General features: G+C 50.5%; 1 protein-coding gene across 1 annotated transcript in view; it reads left to right on the forward strand.

Annotated features, from left to right (window-relative positions):
* The window catches only part of KATNIP (katanin interacting protein), a 162,211-nt gene that overhangs the window by 15,261 nt on the left and 131,111 nt on the right, over positions 1 to 15,839 (forward strand). The window contains exon 2 of the mRNA XM_079121544.1: positions 2,953 to 3,008. Within this exon, the coding sequence (XP_078977670.1) occupies positions 2,953 to 3,008 (56 nt within the window). The remainder of the gene's footprint in view (positions 1 to 2,952; positions 3,009 to 15,839) is intronic.

Here is a 15,839-nt window from a genome sequence, read left to right on the forward strand (position 1 = left end):
TTCACTCAAATGTTTTCTTTTTTCTTTTTTTTTTTTTTTAACTGTGCTTTATTGGTGTATGGGAATTTTTGGAGATGAAAAGCAAACCCAGAGATGATTCAGCCTCTCATTTAAAGCAAACAAAAAAATAGGAGGCAGCTCTGGCCCAGAGAGATCCTGTGACTTATCCAAGGTCCCATAGCTGGTCTGCCGTCCCCAGAATGGATCCCCAGAAGTCCGTGTGACCAGCAAAGGAAGGGACTTGGCCAGCCGCTGGGGCTGCCAGGCTCACCCTGGCCTGGCTCTGCGTCCCTCCGCTCCTTACCCTTTCTGTGGCCCTGCTGGGTCCTGCTGGACTCACATGCCTTGGCACTGTTCCACCGTGAAAACCCCCAGGTCTGTCAGCAAGCTGGCCTCCAAGCCACTCTGTCCCTTCCAGCACAGGCCTCTCTCCTGGTTCCTGCTTCTGCATTGTGTGGGCTGACCACCTGGTGCTTCATGGTCTCTGGCCAGCCTTGGGGCCCACTAGAAATCCTCAGATGGACAGCCAGAACAGGTGTGCCCAAGGATTGCGGGAGCTGTTCTGTCTGGCTCCTGCTCCAGAGCATGCAGCCTCGGGTCAGGATCAAATCAGCCCAGCCAGATCTTGTGATCCCTGAAGTGGGCCCTTTTTAGTTGTTCTGTGCATGTGTTTAATAAACTTTATTTTTTGTTGCTGTTTTCTTGATTATTGAGGTACTGGGAGTTGAACCTAGGGATGCACCTTCCTTAAGCAACATCCCCAGCCCTTCCTTATTTTTTATTTTGAGACGGGATCCAGCTGAGTTGCTGAGGCTGGCCTGGAATTTGGGGATCCCCTTGCCTCAGCCTCCTGAGTCACTGGGATTACAGGCATGTGGCACCACTCCTGGCTAATAAACTTGATTTTTTGGGAGCAGTTTTAGGTTCACAGAAGAATTAAGCAGAAAGCACAGAGTTCCCTTACTCCCCTAGCCCCCACGTACAACCTCCCCCACTATCAGCACCCATGTTATCCACTGCACATTATCCTGGGCCCTTCGTCATCCTGAATTCTAGGTTCTTCATCATAAGGTGAAAAAGCAGCCACACACACTCAGAAGGCGGTCATAAGCAGGTGTCTCCGGATCGCAAAGCAGGCACTCGGTCAGTTTCAGATCAGTCCTTCTGTCTTGAAATCCTGGCATTTCTTACTCTGCCCTGTGGCTGGTGGCTGCTCAGAGCATCAAAGCTCACCTATGGGGATGGCTCTGCCCTGTCCCTCTCTGTCTCAGAACCAATTCCAAGTTCCTGGGGCTGGGATTCTGATTGGCTATGGCTGGATAAGGGGTTCAGTGGTACTGCATACTGAGATTTGGGGCAAGAAGTCACATAGGGTCATGGCTTCCCTGGGTCCTCACTCAGTGGACAGGAAGGAAAGGAAAACAGAAAAGGGCAGTTTAGAGATCATTATGCGCTGAGCAGATGTGTCGTCAGCGTTCTGCTACTGTAACAAATGCCTGAAACAATCAACTTTAAAAGAGAAAAGGTTTATTCTGGATCACAGTTTTGAAGCTTTCAGTACGTGGTCTGTTGACTGTTGCTTTTGGGTCTGTGGTGAGGTAGGGTGGGAGCATGTGCTGGAGGAAGCTGCTCACTCCAGGCAACCAGGAAATAAGAAGAGAGGAAGAAGAAGAGCTGGGGTCCCAGCAGCCCCTTTAAGGGCATGTCAGTGACTGAACTTCCTTTCTCTAGCTCCATCTCCTAAAGTCCCTGGCCTTTAGGAGTCCCAACAGCACCATGGACTGGGGACCAGGCCTTCAACTCATGGGCCTTTGGGGAACATTCCAGATCCAAACTATAGCAACACGTAACTCAGAAGTTATACTGCGATATGTTGCAATCCTATCCCACAAATTCCCTGAATCCTTTTCTCCATCAGCCTCAGAGTTTGCTGCCTGAAGTTCATCCCTGGGGCTCTGCTCTCCTCGCGTTCCCACTTTCTTGGGAAGATCATCTTCCCTGGGCTTTACCACCAGCTGCGACCTCGCCCCTGCCCCTCACGTGTGTGTAGACCCACTGGAAGTAACCACGTGCAGGGGCAAATGCCTCTCCTCTGAGACTCGGTCCCCACCTCCCGCCTCTGCGTAGGCTGCCAGGAAGCCATTTTACTCCTGCTTTCCGAGTGCTCCTGTCTAATGGGCCCTGTGGTTGTGACATTCTAACAAATGGCCACCTGGGAGCGAAGTTGGGCAGTTCAGGAGATGCACTGAGAACGCACAGTGACTCCTCTTTTGTATTTGAAAACCAAGGTAATTCATTAATCTTCCATCAAGGCATCCTTTATAGTGGACCCTTCCATAAAAGTTGTGGAAACCGCACCTGGAATGGCATGTTTAAACATTATGATGTCTCTCTGTTGAATTTATGCATGCTTTCAAATGTTAGTCTTCAAGTTTTCCGAGAAAAGCAACAATTCTCTCTGAAATTGCCCATTATGTGAAATGCAGGTGATTACTGCTGATTCACACGGGCAGTGGCGCCTGTGTGGGGGGACCGGCCTTGGGTGCAGCACGTTGGCGGGCCTCGTCCAGGTTTATGTGATGTGCACAGCGGAAGGCGTTTTTGTGGCAGGCATCTTATATAATTCCAAACAATTTAATAGAAATGTAATTCGACTGGGAAAACGACAGTCTGTCGGCCCTTTCAGAGTGCAGATAATGTTCCAGATTAAAGGGCTGGAGCTTTGTTCATTACCGACAAATAACGTGAGCGTGTGAATTGCCGTTTTTCTTGCCGTTGGTCTCTTTTAGAAGTATGCCATTTTCCCATTATAATAATAGGCTACATTTTCTTAAAATCATTTGATTATGATTGGTCCTGTCTATTCAGTTTGCAAATAAAAAGCTTCTGCGGTGATAAACTAGCTGTTCCAAAACAGCCTCAATCTCTGCTTCTGCTTTTGAACCGACACAGGTCAGACTCTGCGAAAGGCTCAGAGAAGTCGGTCCTGCTCTCGGGAGAAAAAGGAGGTAAATGTGTCACCCATGAGGGCCAGGGGGAGGCCACCGTGTTTGAAGGGACCTGGGGAGTGGGGTGGTTAATAATCACACTGGGTTGTCCTCCTCTTTTCTTGCCAAGTTCCAAACTTGGGTCCTGGACCAAATTAGTGTTGGCAGCTAGACTGGTCAACCCGTGTCCCTCACAGCTCTAATGTCTTCAGGAGCACATCGGTTGGCTTTGTGTAACTAACCACTCCAGATTTCAGTGGATTAAAACATGCATTTGGTTCCCAGTTCTGAGTTGGCCATTTGGGCCTCCTGGGTGGTTGCACCGGTGGCCTGGCTCTGCTGGCCTTGGGGACCCCTACTGCATCTGCTCTTGCTGCTGTTTCTCCTGGGGGCAGCCGGGGGTCTGGCAGGGTGTCTCCATTCTCTTCCACAGGTTCTCATCTCTACATGGTGCTTCTGGGTTTGGGGGCAGGAGAGTGGCAGCTGTAGGACCTCTCGGGTCCTAGGCCCACCTGGCACTGTGTCACTTAGGCCATTTTCTAAAGTGAAAAGACATCTGTAAGGCTCAACTGGGCCCAGGAGCTTTGAAGCAATGCACAAGTTCAGCCCAGGTTCAAGAAGTGGGGGAAAACAAGAAAAGAGGGAACAGACAGAGGATAGGCCTCTCTCTTGGTGGAAAGAGCTATGGAATATTGTGACTGTCTGGAAACCTACCCCCACCCCGAGCCTGTCTGCTCTGAGCCAGGCATCAGGGGATCTAGGACTCAGACGCTGTGTGCACTGTGTGGTTGGAAGAGGGGTGGAACAGGGTTGTCACAGTAGGACGTGGAGAGCACCCCCGTGGAGGACAGAGAAAGCAGGACGGTCACCAGGCACTGGGTCCCCTAACTGCCAGCAGTGTCAAGGAGGGTCTATGCAGAAAAGGGCATGTGCAGGCTGCCTCTCGAAGGATGACTAGGACTTTTCTAGGCCAAGGAAACAACACGGTCAAAGTCAGACATGAACACAGAGTCACAAGTTCACTGAGCCTCAGCCGGCGGGAGGCCATGGCAAGAACCCAGAGGTCACCACAGGCCCCCGATCAAGGCCCAGGCTCATCCGGTTAGTCTTCACTCAGTGGTACCCGGGTGCCTGGGTGCAGGGGATGCAGGTGTGTGACATCTTCATAAATGCCCCCCGATCCTGAAACCCTCGCCACTTACCCTGACACTTGGTTGCGCAGTGATGTCATTCCAGGGTCAAAGGGCATTCGTCAGGGTCAGCGGGGTCCCAGGGTTCAAAAATGACCAAAAGACTTGCTCTTTCTCTTTCTGTCTCTTGCTTTCCCCCGTTGCTCTCGGGCAGCCCCCAGGAGGTGTGCCGGGGTTGGGCTGCAGAGGCCTCGGTGCTTTGCTGGGACTGTCCCCCTCTGCTGTCTCAGCAGCTCTCCTTATTCAGCCCACCCCGGATTAGGGCTGGGAAGCTGCACAAGTGTTTTGCTGTTGCTGAGCTCTCACTGTGACCCTGTGGGCATCTAGGACCTGAGCGAGGCTGGCGTTTCCACGCCCTCTGGCAAGGAACAGCTATCGCTGCTCCTGCAAAGCCCGCTGGAGACTTTGAGGTGGGACCACGGATGAGCACAGGCCCGCAGCCGCCCTCCCTGAAGTGCCAGCCTCACCCAGGCCTGGAGTCACAGCGCATGGCGCCCCCTCCCACTCCTCCACCTTGAGAAATTAGCTGGGAAGCCATGCCGCAGGGGGGCACGGGTGCTCCTCCCTCTCCTTGCAGCAGAGCGCCCCTTGCGAAGGTTGCCTGCGACCGTTCAGATCATTCCTCTTCTAAAAAGTGCTGGAGAGGAAACAGAGTGAGGCTGCCTGTCTCAGTACCCCGGCTTAACCCTGAGCAGTTTGAGATGGCGTCTGGCCTTTAGAAAAAGAGGGTGCCGACTTCCTTAGCGGGTTTTCATTTGGTTAGAGAAACAAAAGGCAAAACGCTGAGCAGGCTGTCCCTCTGGTCTGTCGTAGCAGGCCTCCCCTCCACGTCCTCCCTCACCTGTGAAATGTGGACCCTGGCCCTCTCTGTCACGCAGGGCACCAGGTGCAGATCAAGCCATGTCACCATGACAGGCAAGCAAGAGACAGCCCGTCTCCTTCCAGAGCTGGTTGGAACAAGCCGCTGGGAACCTCCTCATGTCCTGGGGCGGAACTTGCGTGGCCAGCTCGCTCCCTGGCAGGCGGGCACCTGGGGTTTCCACCCTGTGGTCGTGGTGGGACCTGGTGAGGGAGGTGGGAGGCTGCCCTCAGTGAGCTTGCCAGGCCAAACCCAGGCCAAACATGAGTCTGTCTGGCCCACTCCCTGTTACAGCTTTAAAAAATGAAGTGTCCATGTTTAAACGTGGGTAGGTTTTACGTGACAGGCTGTCTGTCTTCTGGTTTCTTTGGAAAAATAAGAAAACACTAAGTCCTTATTCCTAAAAAGTGTCAGTGGGCAATGGCCATGGTCACTATGGCTGCCCCTTTAGATAGGGTCCCCAGTTTGCTGTCCCTGCCCCGTCACTTGATATTAAGCAGGTTCACAGCACCCACGTCACCACCCCTGGGCCCAGGGCTTCATGTCAGTGGTTCACAACTGCTACTCAGAATCACCTGGAGCTTTTGAACAACCCGATGCCTCGGCTCTTTCCAAACTCCTCAGGGCAGAACCTCTGGGGGTGAGGCCTTGGTGTCAGAGTTTTTTAATCCCCGAGAGGTGCCCAGGTGCCGGCATGGATGTGAACCAGTGCTTCTCGTGCATTAAGTGGCCCCTGGCTCTTGACCAGGGGCTTCTGTACTCCATTGGCTGCCTGCCTGCCCCCAGAGCCCTCCTGCCCCACCCCCTCACAGGTACCAAAACACTCAAATCAAAGAGGCTGCGGGCAGTGCCAGAGGAGGGAACGAAGACTTCCTGGAAGAGGCGGCCCGAACCGCGGCGTGGAAAGGGTCACAGTCACTTCTGAGAACAGCGTTGATGGTTGGCTTGAAGTCAGTAAATACTCTGAGTTCAGCTGGTAAAAATATTCTCTGCCTCGTCTGTAACAAGTATTCATGGTTCCTGCCTGTAGAGATTATATAGTGTTTATGGCCCTTGGTCATGAATTATTAATGCTTTTGAAATTGTGGTCATTGTAGTTTACTCAAAAATCATTAGGAAGCCAATTTATCATACAGCACTTTAAAAAAAAAAAAAAGGAAGAGTGAAAATCACAGAGGAGGTTCAAATCTTTATTCAGTCCCATTCCCCAGGGTCCATGCTGGTGCCCAGGGCACTGTGCCTCAGAGCCATGGAGGCCCCTGCCACTCTGTTGGTTAGTACCCTCCATGTGCCTGGAGGGCTGTTGTGCAGGTTCCTGGGTCAAGGAGATCAGCTGCAAATCCCGTGGTACGACCTTGGACATGTCCCTCGACCCCTGTGACCTCATGTGCGATGCCCTCTGTGGTGGGCTGGCGTAGACGCTGAAGGCCGCAGTGTGTTGCAGTGCCCAGCACAGTGCTCGCCCACCCTAAGCTGTCCGTAAATGTCAGAGCTACCTCATGTACGTGTCGGCAGTCTGCAGAGAGTGGCAAGGAGCAGGGGCACAGGGTGCTTCTTCCTGCAGGGCCCGCCTGGCTCCCACTGGACTTCAGGTGGACTCCTCCAGCCTTTCTGCTGGGTGTCCCCAGGCAAGTGGGCCCCGGGCAGGCTAGCCCCCAATGCCCATTCCTAACCACTCCGAGAGCTGCTTGTCATAATGGACTGCCATCTTTTGCAGTTGATTGGAGATGCCAAAAAATGCTTTTGACAGTGCACTCACCTGCTGAGCTGGCTTTGTAAAGAATCACAGAAGTCATTTAACTCATCACCGAGAAAACCTCAGGCCTTCCCTTTGCGTGCACGTGCACACACATACGCCACTTCCTGTTACTAGCAGAGGCTTTGTTGCAAGGCTAGAGGCTCCCTTCATTTTTCCCAAGCAGAGGAGGAGACCGAGGTCTCAGGGGAACACAGCAAAGGAAAGACAGTGCTTCCAGGCACAAGGTTATTTGGACAATCACCTGAGAGCCGCTACAAGCGTGCCTCCACGCCCGCTCTGGTCGTGGCACCTTGCTGCTGTTTGATACTCCTCTCTATTGTGGTCTTTATCTAGGAGTCCAGAGGCGAGAGGGAGAGTCTGATCACCTGGCTAATCAACCCTCAAGAATATTTGTCAAGGTGGGTGGGACCAAGGGTGTAGTGAGCTCAGGGATGGAGAGCTTGCCTCACTGCATGAGACTAGGGTCCCATCCCCAGCACCACAAAAGAAAAAAAGGTGTGGAGGGTGATTGAGGGATTCAGTACTTCTGACACCAGCCCTCAGTTCCCCTCCTAGGCCACCGCTGTAATCCCCTCTTGTGCCCTTCCAGAAATACTCCACAGCTGTCCAACTTTGCAGAGCATGTATGCTATCTCCTGGACCACCCAGCCTTGCCCCTCTTCGTCCAACTGTGCAGTGACACGTTTTGTTCCTGGATTATTATTATTTTTTAACACTTAGTATATCTTGGAGAACATTCCCTAGCAGGTTGCATGGGCAGACGTCATTCTTTTTACGACTCTATAGCATTTCGTTGTGGATATACCAGAACACAGTCCTTAATTAAAACCAGTTGTGTGTGGAAATGCACGCCTGTAATACCAGCACTCAGGCTGAGGCAGGAGGATCCCAAGTTAGAGACCAGCCTTGGCAACTTAATGAGATCCCATCTCAAAAAAATAAATAAATAAAAAGTTCCACAGATGTGGTTCAGTGGTCGAATGTCCCTGGGTTCAGTAATTCCCAATACCAAAGAAAAAGAAAAAAAGGAAGTAAACCATCCCAGTAGGGCCTAGAAAAGTGTCCTCCTATCAAAGACATTAATATATGTGCAGAAAAATATGAATATTCATAGAGTGAGATGTATAAAGGTTATACATTTCATGTCAGTTCAGATGGGGGTTTGCTGCTAAATAATTGCATAATGCACCAGAAGGTCCTGGTTAATGAATATCGAGGCCATTTATAGTCTTGCTACCTAAAAATAGAGTATCCCAGAGCAGACATCTTTGTGCACACATGCAGAAATAGCCAAAGGTTAAATTTTTTAAAAGTAGAATTAACGGATCAAAGGGTAGGTGCTTTATTGAAATCAACATGTGCAATTCATCTCCTGATAGTGCACAAGAGGGGCAGAGCTTTTTGTTCCAGGCCACCTTGTAGAGTGCTGGTCAAGTTCAAGTGTGGCTGTCGTTGGCAGCAGGACACACAATGGAACCTTGGGGCCGTTCACTTGGGAAGCACCTGGGGGCATGTCCAGCACCTCGATTTCTGAAAGCCATCTCCTAGGGCCCTTAGCATGGCGCACCCACCATGGCTGCCTGCAGGGGGCCGGGGACTGGCGACCCTTCCTGTGACTACGAGCAGACAGCGGGCGCGGCTTCCCCTTCCTCACTCCAGGTCTCAGTGGCCTTGCAACCTTAGCCTCTGGGCAACCGGGAGCTGTCCCTCCCACGATCTCAACTGCCTTTTTAAAGAGATTGTGTAGGCTGGGGGTGCTTCAGTGACAGGGCACACACAAGGCCTTGGGCTCTGTCCCCAGCACGACCTCCTGCAAAAAAGTTCCTAAAAGAAGGAAGAAAGAAACATAGGAGATGCAAGCTGTTGATGCTGCATTACAAGAACCTGGGAGGGCAGCTGACATTCCAGATCTGCACTTTTACCGGAACAAAACCCTCTAGTTCATATTTCTGGGCAGACAAGAACCAAGACCGTTTAGGGTCGACTGCAGGTGCATTCCCAGTTGTCTGTCAGCCTTCCTGCTCCTTGAGGTCTTGGTCTCTGTGGCTTTGAGAACTCAGAGCGGGGCCCCTGCAACACTGACCATTGCGATCCATGCAGGGCAGGTCACTCACCCAGCAGGTTAGAAGCAGGACAGTACAGCTGAGCCTGTGGGCCCTGGAACCAAACAGTCACACAGGCAAGTGACGTAACCTCTCCGTGACTCAACTTCCCCTTCTCGAGTGTAGGGATGACAGAGAACTGTGGCACGGCACTGAGGTGAGGAGTCAGTGAGTTCCTGTGGGCCAAGTGCCTAGAACACGGCCAGGCACATGTTAGTGTTGCCGAAAGCTCGGTCCTTGTCCCCGATGCCAATCCAATAACAAGGACACGGTTTTGAGAAAAAGGAAAAAGTTTATTGCTTTGCTAGCAAAGGATAAACACAGGGACTCCTGTCCCAGAGGCTGTGATTCTGCCCATCAGAAGGAACAGGGGGCTTTTAAAGAGGCGACTCAAAGACTCCATTCCACGTGTTCTCTGTCTGGAGTTGTAATTTGCTTGTTAATGTGGGAGACAGTCATTTCTGAGACCTTCTGGTGCCATCCCCAAAGCCTGGATTACTTCCTTCCTGTGGTGGGCGTGTGCTCAGGGACAGAACTCTGCCTAGCATGGGGAAGAAAGGTCATCCCTTTTCCCCTGAGATTAGGGAGGGGAGAGATGGGGGAGAAGCAGGGAGAGAGGAAGAGAAAGAAACATGTCCGTTTTAAAAAATAAGTCACAGTGGCAGAGCAACAAGGGCTGTACTCAAAGTATAAAGTGGACACTGTTACACGCAACTCAGTAAATGTTGGGGATTATAATTTAGGACTGGCAGGAGCAGTGGCTTTGTTGGAAAAGCTAATCCCTTCGTAGACAAGAGGAAAAGTCTTGCCAGGAAAGAGCAGAACCCAGTTCGGGCCAGCGTTCCTCACTCACTTAGTACCATCTGAGCATGGCATGTGCCAGGCACAGTGACGCATACCTGCAAACCCAGCAGCTTGGGAGGCTGAGGCAGGAGGATTTCGAGTTCAAAGCCAGCCTCAGCAACTCAGCAAGGCCCTAAGCAACTCAGTGAGACCCTGTCTCTAAATAAAATATAAAAAGAGCTGGGGATGTGGCTCAGTAGGTAAGCACCCCTGGGTTCAATCCCTGATACCAAAAAGGAAAAGAAAGAGAGAAAAGAATGGCATGTAATCAGTCCCCTTGGGAATGACCTTGTGTCTGAATCAGCCACCTGCCCCAGACCCTCGCAAGCAGGGCAGGAGCTGCCGGAGACACGCACGCAAACACAGCACCCGAACCCCAGTTTAACAACAGCAAGTCCAAGGCTTGAACCTGGACAAGCAAAGAGAATCAATTTCTGATAAAGTGCCAGGAAGGAGATTGACACGTCTAAAGCCTTCCTGGCATCAGCTTAGCTTCCAGCACAAGATTAAACTCTAGGAAAAGCCCATCAGAGAGCTGCAGTTTGACCAGAAGGAGATAATGTCGACAGCTCCCCTTTCCCAGCCTGCGCTGAGAGCAACGTGCCCTTCAACAGAGCAGCCTGAGCTGGCGCTGTCCTCAGATCACAGGCATGAAATTGCCTTGAAAGTGTCTCCCGTCACCTCCTCCCTACCCTCGGGGAAATCAGTTTATGGAACATGGAATTTGATCAGAAGAGAGAATGGTACGATGTGAGGAAGGAGGTACCTGCCAGTGACCCTGGACGGTGCGGCTCCAGCTTGCAAGCAGCCCTGGGAGGGCCGTCCCTGTCTCGGGATGCCTCTGAGGAGCAGGGCAGGGGCCTCGAGCGTGCCAGGCCACGGAGACCCCAGTGCTGCTGCTGTCGCTGAGTGTGAGGACCCTACTCTCTCCTCTAAGGGCCTCTGTTTCCTGTGGTTCCTCAGGCCTGGCAAGAACCTGCGGTTCTGACTTCAACTCCACTGGGGTCCATGGGCCAGGTCTCCCAGACTCTGCTCGAATGATAGAAGCCCTCCTGAAGCCAGCTTCAGTGCAAGAGGGTTTGTTGCCTAGGGTGGACAGCAGCAGGCATGGCTGTATCCAGGTGTTCTGGTCCAGCCCCTCTGGACTTGGCTGTCCTGTACCATGGGTCCATTCTCCAGCAGACTTTCAGTGGCAAGATGGCTGCCAGCTCCCCGGGCTTACTGCCTGGAGGTCAGATAGCATCGGGAGGAAGCACAGGTGCTGGAGCCAGGCAGCCTGGGGATGATCCCAGCCCGTCACTTACCCAGGATGGTAACCTCTGAGCCTCAGTTTCTGTATAGGTATGGTGGGGACAACAAAAGCACCTAGCTCATCTGTCATGGGCGGGCGGTTAGAAGAGCACCTGTCACATGGTAGCCCAGAATAAGCCAGAGGTGCTTTTCCTCCCTCTCCTTTCCCTCCTCCGCCCGACGTTACCATGATGCAGAGACTTCTGCAAAGGAGAACATCTGTCTCTCCAAGGGGAGCAGCTCAGTCAAGTCCCCAGATGAGAGGGGACACTGTCCCCTAGCTCGACACCGTCCTGGGGACGTTACCACGGTCAGAAGGGGGCATCTTACCAAAGGAGAATGTGGAGGCAGAGAAGGGGGAAAGGGTGGTGGGCAGGCAAAACCAGGTCCACTCCATGGCCACCGTGGTGGGGATCGGAAAGCCTAGACAGCACCGTTATTCAAAGTGCCTTTCACCTGTGATCCCAGCGACTCAGGAGGCTGAGGCTGGAGGATCACAAGTTCAAGGCCAGCCTCAGCAACTTAGCAAGGCCCTAAGCATCTTAGTGAGACCCTGTGTAAAAATAAAACATAAAAAGTGCTGGGGATGTGGCTTAGTAGTTAAGCACCCCTGGGTTCAATCCCCAGTACCTAAAAAAATAAAACAAAAAAAAAAAATAAGTAGCTTTCATGTGTATCGTCTTATTTTAGGCTCAGAGCACTGAGTAACCCAGCATGTACAAAGAGGTGAGAGCACGGATCAGCTTGAGGGGCAGCTGGGGGACCCAGGCGGCTCCTGCACCATTCTAACGCTCACTCACCCCCACCCCAGTGCCTTGGAATGAACCCAGGGCCACGCTTCCTCTGAGCTATACCTCCAGCCCTTTTTCTTTATTTTGAGACAAGGTCTCACTAAGTTGCCCAAGCTGGCCTCTAATTTGTACTCCTCCTGCCTCAGCCTCCCAAGTAGCAGGGAGTGCAGGCCTGCGCCACTGTGCCTGGATGCCCAGTTCTTCCTCAGTAAAAGGCAGCTTAGCAGCCCTTGCTCCCTGCTACTGGGAGAGCTCAGCCAGGTGGAAGGGGGACACGCACCACGCCCAGCCTCTCCTTGGACGCAGCGGCTCTCCTCAGCCACTCCTCTCCAGGACCCTGCTAGGAAGGGTCCTCCTCTGACCACAGGGCTGGGCGCGTGAACAGGAAGGAAGAGGTGACGGTGGCCAGATAAGGAAGCCTCGTTTCTCCATGGGACAAGTGCAGTTCTCAGCTTCCCAGCTAAGTGGCAGTGGCTGGCTTCTGGGTAGAGGTCACGGAGTCTGTTGGCTCCCTCCATGTCCTCACTACGTAAGGTCTCCCTGGGATCCTCGGGGTTGGTTCCAGGACCCTCATGAATCTCAGAGTCCCCCGACGCCCTGGTTCCTTCTGTGAAATGGTGCTGGGCTGACCCAGCTCACGTTCATCCTCTAGGATACCTGGATCCCCTCTGGGTTGCGTCTGCTGCTTGAGGCAGCGTTGATGCCGTGCCAGTCACTCCTACTGCACCGTTTAGGGAATAATGACAAGACAGTCTGTACAGAATTCAGCACAGGTGGATCTATAGATGCAGAAGTCGCAGGTTGGAGATCTGACTTTGATCCAGAACAGAGCCATGAAATGGGCACAGGAGGGTCCAGCTAAGTTCTGCACCCTTTCCTCAGGGTGGCTACCTTGGCACGTGTAAAAAACACATGCAGAGCCGGGCGTGGCGGTGCTCACCTATAATCCCAGCAACTTGGGAGGCTGAGGCAGGAGGATGGCAAGTTCAAGGCAGCCTCAGCAATTTAGTGAGGTTCTAAGCAACTTAGTGAGACTCTTCTCAAAATAAATAAATAAAAACGGCTTGGGATGTGGCTCAGTGGTAAAGCACCTCTGGGTTAAATCCTCAGTATCAAAAAAGGGAAAAAAAAATGTAAAAACTTAAATTCTTTCAAAAAATGTTCTCTGGGTCACTTGTATTTGATTGATGACCTGGGAGATGGCTTGTTCCTGAAGAGATAGAACAGCAGGGTGGTCCAGGGCCCGGGTCTGGGTTAGACTGCCCCAGTTCACATCCTGCCTGTACCACTTAAGGATAGTGTGGCTTCTGGAAAATTATAAAACTTTTTTCTCCACATTTATTATATATTCACTTATTTAAAAAATTATTTTTATACTTGTATACAGGGTAATAATGTCTGTCTCAATCTACTGTCCTTTCCATCCCCACTGCCCCACCCCTCCCCTCACTCCCCTCTGCTTAATCCAAAGTTTCTTCCTTCTTCCCTACCCACCCCCCATCATGGATCAGCATCCACTTATCAGAGAGAACATTCAACCTGTGGTTTATGGGGATTGGCTTATTTCACTTAGTATGATATTCTCTAGTTCCATCCATTTACCTGCAAATGCCATAATTTCATTCTTCTTTAAGGTTGAGTAATATTCCATAGTGTATATGTACCACATTTTCTTTATCCATTCCTCTGTTGAAGGGCACCTAGGTTGGTTCCATAGTTTAGCTACTGTGAGTTGAGCTGCTATAATGTTGATGTAGCTGTGTCACTGTAATAATACACTGATTTTGGAGGTGGGGATGTAGCTCAGTTGGTAGAGTGCTTGCCTTGCAAACAGAAGGCCCTGAGTTCAATCCCCAGCACCACCAAAAACTAATAATAATAATCATACACTGATTATAAGTCCTTGGGTTTAAAGGAAAATCATAAAACTTCTGTGCCTCAGTTTCCTCATCTGCAAAACGGAACTGAAAACAATCTCTCCTTTTGGGGTTGTTGAGGGAGTCCAAGGAATGATACATGTAAATACTCAGAACCACACCTGCAGGTGGTGGGGGCTTGCTGTTATTCCATCTGTCCGCCAGATCCTTCCCACTCCATCAGCTGGGGTGGCTGGGTCAGGCAGAGAGGCCGCAGAGGTGTACTTGACACCCACAGCACCCACCCCAGTGGGTTCATTAGATGTTCATGATCTCTTTCTGATTTCGGAGGCAGTGCATGCCAGTCATGGTGAAATCAGAAGATACAGAAGGTACACAAATGCCCCCTTGTTCTAGAACATCACTGCTACTTGTTTATTGCCTTCTCACCTTTTCCCTATATAATTACATATATTTCAGAATTAGAATCATCATTTAATTAGGGACCATTAATACTTTCCATTATTCTCTTTATTTACTGAGGTATAACATATATAATGAAGTTAGACAATCTCATGTGTATAGTTTCATGAACTTTTATGCAGGAACCCACCTGTGCTAATCCTCCCCCACGTGAGGAACGCGGAGCGTTCCTGGTGCCTTGGGAGACTCCAGCACAGCCCCTCCCGGGGAGCATGCCTCTCAAAAGTAACCATGATCTTGACTCTAACAGCATACATTCTGCCTATACTAGAACTTCATGCAAGTGGAATTACAGTGTAAGTACTTTTTATGTCTTTTTTCCCTGCTAAAAGTATCCATGAGATTCATTCTTTTTTGTTGTTGTTGTTTAATTTTAACATTGTTTTAATCAAGTAATGTAGCTGCTTGAAACAGGGTATTTTAAGACAGTTCAGTACACTGGTCCCTTCTCTGTCATTGTGTAGATCTTCAGTTATTCTTAGAAAAATCAAATTATAAAACAATTTGAGTTCATTGTCATCATTTTATAATAAATTTGTACAATAAATTAAAATGCCCATCAAATTCTCCCTCACTCTCATTCCCCACCCCAGAAATAGCCACTATTAATTGGATATTCATTTTTCTAGAGCTTTCTCTATTTATGCACCTCTATTTATCATTTTAGTTCGGAGTGCATTGGCTTCAAATAACAGCAAACACCACGTGCGGTCAGGAGCAGCAGTGTTTTTCTGTGAAGGGCAGATAGTAAACACTGTCGTCTTGCAGGCTGTACAGTCTGTCACGGCCGCTCACTTCTGCCATTGAATGTGAAGCAGCCAGAGTTGATGTGTAAATGAGTGAGCGTGGCTGTGTTCCAATAAAACTTTATTTAAAAAATGTCTGGCCACATTTGGCCTAGGATTGTGACTTGTTGACCCTTCACATAAATAATAGGGATTTGTTTGGTTTATGTGGCAAGAAATCTGTGAATAACCTTATGAGAAAATCTTAATTTGTACCTCTACCAAAAATATTTGGGAAAGCCAAAACTTTGCCAATTGTACGAATGGCCTTTCGCATTTCATTCCTCGCTGTCCCAATTCCTGTGTTGTGGGTCAATGCCTCCGCCTGATCTTTCACATCACCAGTTTTCTATCTGTCTCTTCAGTCTTTCCTTCAGCATCTTCTGATTTTTCTCATGTTGATGATCAGGACTTTTCCTTGTGATTTCTAGTCGATTCTCTTCCATCGCAGACTGTTCTCTCGGTGGATGCGGAGCCCTGTCATATCCCTCTGACACTACCAAGTACATTGTAAATGCCTCTGCTCGCCTCGCTCTCCATTCTTTGGTGGTCTTTGTTTGCTTTGTCTGGTGTTTTGTTGTGCTGGGGGTCAAAGCTGGGCCTTGTACAGGTCAGGCAGACCCTCTACCACTGAGCCACATCCCAGTCCTGGGCTGTTGTTTCTTTTTAAATTCGCCCCTCTCTCCTCGGGTGGGCTTTCCTGGAGCCGTGGTGGTCTGTGGAAGGTGTCCTAGGTCCTGAGATGGCCTGCTTTCCTCCTCTTCTTTCCTCCTGTTGGTTCTTTTTAGTCAGGCATGGCAGTCGACTCCATTTCGATATAGATATATGGTATGGAGTGTCTCTTATTCTGGTCGGGCCCCCCTTCTGGTGGGTGAACGAGGTGGTGGGACTCCC

This window comes from Sciurus vulgaris (genome assembly GCF_902686455.1).
Source record: "Sciurus vulgaris genome assembly, chromosome: 18".
Lineage (NCBI taxonomy): Eukaryota > Metazoa > Chordata > Mammalia > Rodentia > Sciuridae > Sciurus > Sciurus vulgaris.